This window comes from Stylophora pistillata, chromosome 10, assembly GCF_964205215.1.
Source record: "Stylophora pistillata chromosome 10, jaStyPist1.2, whole genome shotgun sequence".
NCBI classification, from domain to species: domain Eukaryota; kingdom Metazoa; phylum Cnidaria; class Anthozoa; order Scleractinia; family Pocilloporidae; genus Stylophora; species Stylophora pistillata.
This window is the reverse complement of record NC_142528.1, coordinates 5,856,979-5,865,386: the sequence shown is the minus strand read 5'-3', so window position 1 is coordinate 5,865,386 and position 8,408 is coordinate 5,856,979. Positions and strand designations below refer to the sequence as shown.

At 37.1% G+C, this 8,408-nt stretch overlaps 1 protein-coding gene across 1 annotated transcript; it reads right to left on the bottom strand.

Annotated features, from left to right (window-relative positions):
* Positions 1 to 1,987: 1,987 nt before the first annotated feature.
* On the bottom strand, positions 1,988 to 8,384 carry LOC111337894 (monocyte to macrophage differentiation factor). The gene is made up of 7 exons (XM_022944276.2): positions 8,013 to 8,384; positions 6,838 to 6,919; positions 6,576 to 6,739; positions 5,871 to 5,945; positions 4,921 to 5,022; positions 4,653 to 4,725; positions 1,988 to 3,745 (listed from the first exon to the last, which is right to left on the bottom strand). Exons 1-7 carry the CDS (start codon positions 8,033 to 8,035, stop codon positions 3,563 to 3,565), a joined length of 702 nt encoding a protein of 233 aa, XP_022800011.1. The 5' UTR covers positions 8,036 to 8,384; the 3' UTR covers positions 1,988 to 3,562.
* Between the last annotated feature and the right edge of the window lie 24 nt (positions 8,385 to 8,408).

Sequence of the window (8,408 nt, the reverse complement as noted above, 5' to 3'; positions counted from 1 at the left end):
ACACTACTAACTAGGCATGCGTAGGACGGGACAAAAACAACCTCTCCCTACCCTGCTAAAAATACGTAACAGGTCCCAATACCAGGGTTCTCCTCGCGCCTCGGTTGCTGTTTTTTCTTGTGCTGCATATGTGGGCCAAGCAGGGTGACCCCACCGTGACATTCAAATTGCCTTCAACTTCGATAGAGGATAACGAATGACGTTTCATGTAAGGTCAATCTTTTGATGTATACTTTAACAACAACAATTCGCAGCAGCACAATATATAAGAGAGTAATGGGCTCCTGATATGGGTAAAAAAGGTCCTTAAAATGTCTGTAATACTTTTGTGGGAAGGTGTAATATATTTGTTTCTCCTCATTTCCCTTGAGGAAAATCGTGCCGTAGCGTCTCATAGATACTTTCACAGCAAAAGTATTAATTTTAAGACGAAAAAACATCTGTTGCGTTTTATTTGAGATTTCAAAGAGGTGAGCTTGATTCCATGTGGGATGTCAATGGTGTAAGACAGTTCCTTATGTACAATGCACTGAACAAAGTCTTTCAACTCCTCTGAAGGTCCAAGCACCTGTAGGCTACGAGCATAGCCCTCTTATGAGTGCTTCGGCATAGGCATGTCTTCGCCTGCGGGAAAGTATCAGGCCTTGAGCGACGCGAGCCAGAGAAAGGTCAACAAGTGGTGTGGTCTCACATTGACAATGAGCTAGTGCCAGACCCCCTGCAAACCTCTCCTCGACTCGTCTCAAATTTTCCCGCAGGCTGAGGAACGAAAGGCCTAGCTGCAGCGCTAGAAAATAATAATAATGAGAGCACGAATGTAAGGTAAAATACTTGCGCTACTGTCTTGCCAGTGGGTGGCTAAATAGCCTACAGTAAAAGAATCAAGTTTTTGCCTTTTCATCGGATGTGCGCCTCCTTTCCTCTACAAAAAGAACTACTGTTCCGCAAGCTATTGGCTCAATTTCTGGGTCGTAGAATTCATCTAATTCCCGAGTTGACCAACTGAGAGTTTCATGCGTCTGAGACCCCTACCCTTGTGGCTCCAAGCTGTCGAATAACGGTTCATACGATTTACTAATCGAAATCCAGTTTGGTGACCGTCCAAACACAAATGAAAAAATAATAAAACAGTGGATTTAGGAAGTATTAATAATGAACGTGTCCTTTATATATAGTGGATTCCTTGACACTATTGCTGGCTATCCGAATATACAAATATACAAACAAATATATTTCCACTAATCTTCCTTGGGTTTGTTTCTAATTTTTGTCAGTTTTTGACATCTTAATTTAAATTATGTCTCGTTGCGGTTAGGCCATACTAGTCAAATACATTCTGCTAAGTACAGTATTTGTCTTTCACATAGTACACGATACTATCATATATGATCAGGGAAGAATCAATTTCGCGTGACAATTAGGCAATAGCTTTACTGGAGACTTCTGGCGTGTTTTCCTGGCTTCGCCCTAAATTCCGGTTGCGCTGTTTCAGGTTTGCATAGCCTTCGAGAATTCTCCAAACCCCCCTAGGCTATGTTGACACGTTAATGGGCCTCTGATGCTTTGATGAAAGATTTCTTGAAAAATATGCGGAAAATTGAAACGTCACAATCATACTTCTACGCTCTCATCTATACACACCTAACGATTTGACACAAACACCTTTATTCAGTTCGACTGATGAGAGCGTGCGTAACAAATCATAACTATTTTACAAAACTTGATTAAGATTTCAAGCAAATCTATCGACCAGACTGTGGCTCCCCCCCCCCCTCCCAAAGAGAATGTATGTAATGCCAGCCAGTGGAAGTTAATTGCAGTTAAAATATTGATTTTCATACCTTACCCAAAGATCTTGAACTACTTTGAAGCTCCAGCGGGAATAAATAGGAATCCAATAAAAAATTAATTGCAGATTCTACGCCCTCAATTTTTCAAATAACGAAAAGAGGGCATGTATATGAAAAGGAGAATCTGACTTGCATAGTTTAAATTGATTTTTTAAGTTTTATTCTTCAATTCTAGTTTGTTGTATTACATATTTGTTTCACAGTCATTTTTCTTGAGCAGTTTTGTTTTTTTCCTGCTTTACTTTATAATCCAACTAGTGCTTTTCCATGTTTCCGAATCTGTTTCCATAAATAATCTTTGGTCGTAATTCCATAGATATTATAAATTGTACAATGACCAAATTCACAGATTGGACAACGATGACATGAGAAGTCACAAAACTTTTTTTTGCACACTTTAAAATTTTGTTTCTTTCGCAAGATTTGTTGTTACTGTGCTTAATTTCTCAGCATAAATAGCTAGACAACTTTGTCGGTGTTTTATGAGAACTACACCGTCGTCTCTTTTCCTTACCGCTCCACCCAAAAATAAGAAATACTTCTATTCTTCGCGAACATTCTAAGAAATTCAGTCCAAAATATGTTGTCCACAATGCGCTTATAGTTAAATTAGCTAGTAATTTACGAATCAATAAAGCATGTCTGGCAAAAACGCGAGCAACGAAACCAGCGTTAAGTATTTGACATCATAATTTGATCCATTTTTTAATTCGCTTCATTGGCCAAGAGCCGAGCACGACACCGAAAAATAATGACAGAATTTGTCGGTGTCTAGTAGAATGTCTCTTTGCCACTGATAACTCTCTCTTTGCCACTGATAACTCTCTCTTTGCCACTGATAACTCTTTCTTTGCCACTGATAACTCACTGATAACTCATGAGCCCTGTATGGAGCTCATGCTCACTGATCTTGATGGAAAAAATGGAGCGTGTCCATATGCGAACTGCAAGGTTAATCCATAATCTCCCCAGGGACATCAATATGGACGACACGCGTAAGCTGAGGGGATGGTCCCCTATTTCATATTTTTACACGAAAAGAGTACTATCCGTAACTTATAAATCATATTATGGTCTCTCTAATGACTAACTTAATAACTTAGTTTCGAAGCAGGAACACAGATACAATCTAAGAAAGATTTTGAATATAAATATCACTAAACCAAAAACGGAAATGGGAAGACTATCTTTTAAGCATAGGGCAGCTATAGCTTGGAATTCTCTTCCAGATCGCATTAAGGAAGCTAGTTTTCTGAAAGAATTGAATAAGAATAAGGACATTTTGATGAAAATAACATATACCAAAGAGTCATCTTTGATTAATAATAAAGATGATGATTTTTTCTATTTTTAAGCATACATCATAGCTTTCGTGATAACAACTTTATATTTGTATTTTCAGATAGGTTTATAGTAATAGCTTAATGTTTACACACCTTGCATCCTTGTATTTTTATATTTTTAGATTTTAAATTGTGCAATTGTGATTATAATGTTAATTTGTTGTGTAGGTCCACATCAGGACTGATGGTCTTGCCTATTTTAGTAACCTGCCTTAACAAATAAACTTGTTGTTGCTGTTGTTGTTGTTTTGTTAACCACGTTCGTTGATGATTTTAAATTTTTACGTATCGAGACCATCCGGGGACCCTGAAAACGAGATTGCACGATCAAGACCGACCTTAAATCGATCTAAGAGCGGATAGACGTAACTAGTGTTTTTCCAAGTACAGGTGTGTGTAGACAGCATAAAAATGACACCATGCCCCGGTAGCACAAAAACAATGCCAGATCGCATGCGCAAAGGGTATTCGTCCATCGCACTTGAAAAACACCACGCCACTGACGTAAAAGGCTCCTCCCAATCCTACCTCGGCCAGACCAGCTGTATCCGTCTGTGAAAAGAGAAAAACAGTGATTGGAAAAAAAGGCTTACGTACAGAGAGAAGTCTCAGATAGAGGTTCAAAAGTCTGAAGCAAAGTGATTACAGTGTCTGGAGCGCATTTGATTGAGTGTATCAAAACCAGGATGATCATGACGGCCAAACATGACATAAAACGCAAAAATCATGTTGGGGGAGCCAATTGCTCCATGGAAATTTGCACGTGACCAAGTCGCAGTTGGTTTCAGTTTTGTTACGACCGGCTAAGAGGATGGCGCAAATGCTCTGGACCAATCAAAGAGCCAAGTGAAGTAAACCAACTGAAAGCAATTACGTTTGTGAATTGATTGACAATTCCTCTTTCCATGATAAGTTTGTATCAAAAGCGTGCAAAAAAGTGTGGCGACACCGCAAATTGGCTAAATTAGGCCTGCGGAGGGCGGATTCTAACAGCATGCAACACGCGTCCTGACGAATGAAGTTATCTTCTCTACCCAAATTACCTTGTTACCCCCACCGACACAGCACCACAGTTTCTTTAGAAACTTACCCCCTTTATTCATTTATCTTCTTTACAGCCATCTATACGACTGATGGGCATAATCGAGAGAGGACACAGTGACAAAATATTGCAAAACGCATGTAAATTAACTTAAGCATTGTGTTTCCTATTTCCTCCACCTCTGCATTTAGCTGTACTAATCAAATTTCGGTTACGTCACCGACAGGGATTGACCTCTAACGACTTTGGGGAAATTCACAAGAACGAGACAACGTTTGGAATCTTTTGGGTCGCTAGGGGTAGCTTGGTAGTTTAAGCATCTGACACACAAACAGAAATTCGTAAATCTGCATCCTGATGAGGGACTAGGGCTGGAACGGGATGACTCGGAAGGAAAAAAAAAACAAACATACTCACTGAGGCAAAAGCTAGTGGAAGAGATGGGCATATTCCAATGATCAGATACAGAACTGTTTCCACTGTCTTGTATCTATGGGAAAAAAAAAACCATGGCCATACATTAAAAATGGCGAAACACTAAAAACAAAGAGAGCTAAATAAAAAGAGTATGATGAGCAGTGTGATATTTTAGAACTTTGCCAAAACAGGTTTGCTAAGAGCTTGCTTCCTTCAAATTATTTCAAAATAAATCATAGGCATAAGAAAACACTGATCTGACAGTTACCTTTCATGGAACATGTAAGTGTAAACAGTGCCAGTCACAGCAAGACACCATAAAAGCCAGGATATTAGATCTCCATACTGACCAACATCTCTTAACACTAGCCTGAAAAAAAAAATAAAATAAATAAAATGTTTACAAGGTAGCTGACCTTGTATCCTATATCAAATTACACAACAAAGCTACTCACTTCTTTAAGATCTCATTTGTAATTCTCCTTACCATCTGCCATACAATTCTTATGATGTTCATTTGGAGAATTTATTTATTTATTTATTAATTTATTTCAAGATTTGTACATATAGAATATATACAGGTGTTAGAACAAAAGGATATAGCATCCCCTACAAGGTTCAAACACCTTAACCAACCCCATAAACCTAAAAACAAAACATATATATGATTAAATAAAAGCATCTTAACAAGAACATGCATTTCGTATATTCACTCTTCTGCATTTTGGACAAATAATCTTGTACAAGTGAATATTATCCCCACCAAAAACACAATTTGGTATCAGATCAACCAAAAATACCCCTAATTAATGTTTCTCTACATTCTCATCACTTGTCTGCTGGATATTGTATTGATATTGTCAGGAGAAATTCTGTCGTAATCACTATGAGAGTTCAAGGTCTAATTACTCCTTTGTATGGGGCAGAATCATCCACCATCCCCCCCCCCCCACAATCTATTATAGAGGAGTTTTATGTCAGCCCCTCTTCCACCCCTGAGTAAAAAAATCCTTTTTTCCTTCACATATTCCTTTCACAAATTAAATTCTTGAAACGCTCCTCCCTTGAAATTTTAGTGCTTACCGATTGGTGGTTAGGGATGTTTTTTGGAGTCATACAGTACAAGACAAAAAAATGAAATGAATGCAAGTTGGTGTAGTAAGATATAATGGAAATCAATAACAGGATTTTCTCCAAGCAAAATTATTATCCACTCACCATGGCATGTATGAAGCTGCAATGAAGAAATAAATAATGCCACGGTCACTCAAATGCAGGAAGAATCTTAGGGAACTGAAAAAAAAAAGAAGAAGATCATTATAGTGCTACATGTATGACTAGATTACAATATCAATATTTTCCAGTAAATTGTTGAAGGAATAAAGGAATTATATCCAGAATGATTGTAGATGTGACATTAACTTCTTCCTTTGTTTCACAAGAAAATACAAGACAATTTGAAAGGTCAAATTCAGTGTTCCATCAAAAGATACTTACAGATTTTTTTTAATGAATCCTTTGATTGAAAGTATGTTTACCAATTTTTATGGTTTAAGGTTGTGCTTATTCATTGTGGTAAAGTACAATAATAATAAAGTATTATCATTTTTAGACAAACGATAATACTTTATTATTTATTTTTATAATTACTTCTACAAGACAATCAGGAAAATAAAATATGAGTGATTTCAACTAAACCTAATTTGGCTAATTCTCTATTTTTTTTTTTTTTTTTGGAACTGTATGGACTGCATAAAGGAAAATAATCACATATAAAAGAAAAAGAGCTGAATCATTTTTTTGATAATTTCTCTACGAGCCCATGGTTATAGAGACAATGTCCATCTGCCAAATGTAACGTTAAGATTTTCACCAATCATTTTCACAATTATAACAGTTACAAGTTAACTCCTTTTATCTCACCAGGCCTTTCCAGTCAGGCTGACAACATGAAATAAAGTTGATATAAGGAAGACAAGGATAAAAGCCGTTCCATACACTTCAGCGATGAAACGGTGGCTTGCTGATAGCAGTCTAGAATTTTGGTGCAGGCGCAATGCTGCATAAACAGCTGGCAATACACACACCTAAAACACACAAAACAGAAAAACTAAAAAAATTCCTGTTCTAATTGGTCATAAACTACTACTCAAGAGGTATTATTTATTTTTATTTTCGTGCTTACTCCGTGCGTGATGATATTCGCTGTTTGTTCTATCACAGTGGGTTTATACGCCTCATTTTTTCCAGCAGGCAGATTCATAAGTCTGAGGAACAAGATTTAAACACAGTCCAGTATATAAATTTCTGTGAAGTGACAAATGAGTCTATCATATAAATCGAAGTTGGTGATTAGGTGCTGTCTACAACATTGATTTGATTTTCTCCTCAACAAGCATTTTTTTTTAGGGTGACGACTACTTAGCAGGTAAATTTATACACCATTACACCCTTTAACTTCCAGAAGTGATTAACATGTAACTTCTCCCTATGAAATCCATACACTATCCAGTAAACAGGTAGCAGGAATACTGCAAACTTATAAGGTGGAAGATGTTAATGATCTTAATCTTTTTACACCAAATTCTGGTAAATAATTTACAAGGAAATGTGTAGCAGCTAGAGCAGAGAGTTAACAATCAGATCTTGGGAGTTTAAGAGTTAAGTCTGTTTTACTTTGAATTTGAACTGAGTAAGTATATGACGCTGCCTGACCCCATTTCCTGGCATTAGGGCATCCCCCTCAGGCACAAGGAAACTTTACTTTCACATAATATTTTGCAGCCTTGTTCAAATTTTAAACCTGTTATGAGGGATCTGTTTAGACTCATATAAAAGGCCAACTCTCCTCCTATTTCTGAACAAGCTGATTATATTCACATCCTCCTTTCTTCGGAACATGGTTAAGGGCATAAGAACGGTTAATATGCCTTTGGAAAAGTCAGCTCTCTCATTTCATAGTATATCAAAACAGAGATTATATTTGTTTTTCAAAAGAGTTAATGGGTTGCCCTGCGAACCACAGACTCTCCCCTCCGCGTCTAACTTCAAGGTCTGGTCCACAACCTCCTTGACCAAAGTGAAAACTGAGTCGTGTGTCTCAATAATTTGACTGATGAAGCCAGTAATGTTTCCAACAATATTGATCAAGTAAAGTAGTACTGTTACTCTAGTACTATTACTACTACTTAAAAATGCAATCAAAACTAACATAAATTGTTTTTAGATACATAAATAATAAGCTTAGGTTGATTCATTACAGAAGGAAGAATATCTTTAGAGTATGAACTACTCGAATGAAGAATAGAGACCTCGTGAATCATATAAAGCCAATTAAGTTAATTATTAAAATCAGCTTACCTCGAACAGCTTAGGCAACCCATATTTCAGATAGAGTGTCTTTAAAAAGAAGAAATCTTTTGTCCAAGTGCTAAATATCGATCATAAAACCTGGCTGAAAGAAACTTCAACTAACGCTGTTCAGTTGGCAACCTGGTTACCGGAACTGAGCCTTTAAACATCATTCCACCCTCATATTTTCATCGCTAATTTTGTGCGCTGCATCCGTACATATTCTCTTAAAAACTATTGAGTCGGCTAGAAATTTTCTAAAATTGCAAAGAATCAAAGACTTTACAAAGAGAAGGAATTATAACGGTACAAGATTCGAAAGAGATCGATAATTTCATCTGTCAAGTTAGGTCACGAACGAGTATTTACACCCGCACTATCGCGACAAAAGTTTCGTCCCTACCC

Bases quoted from the DNA above. Each gene is read 5' to 3' on its own strand.
- LOC111337894 (XM_022944276.2), bottom strand. From the start codon at position 8,035: ATGGGTTGCCTAAGCTGTTCGAG. The intron at 6,740-6,837 runs GTAAGCACGAAA...TGTGTGTTTTAG, and splicing joins CGAATATCATCACGCACGGA to GTGTGTGTATTGCCAGCTGT. The intron at 4,726-4,920 runs GTAACTGTCAGA...TTTTTCCCATAG, and splicing joins ACTTACATGTTCCATGAAAG to ATACAAGACAGTGGAAACAG.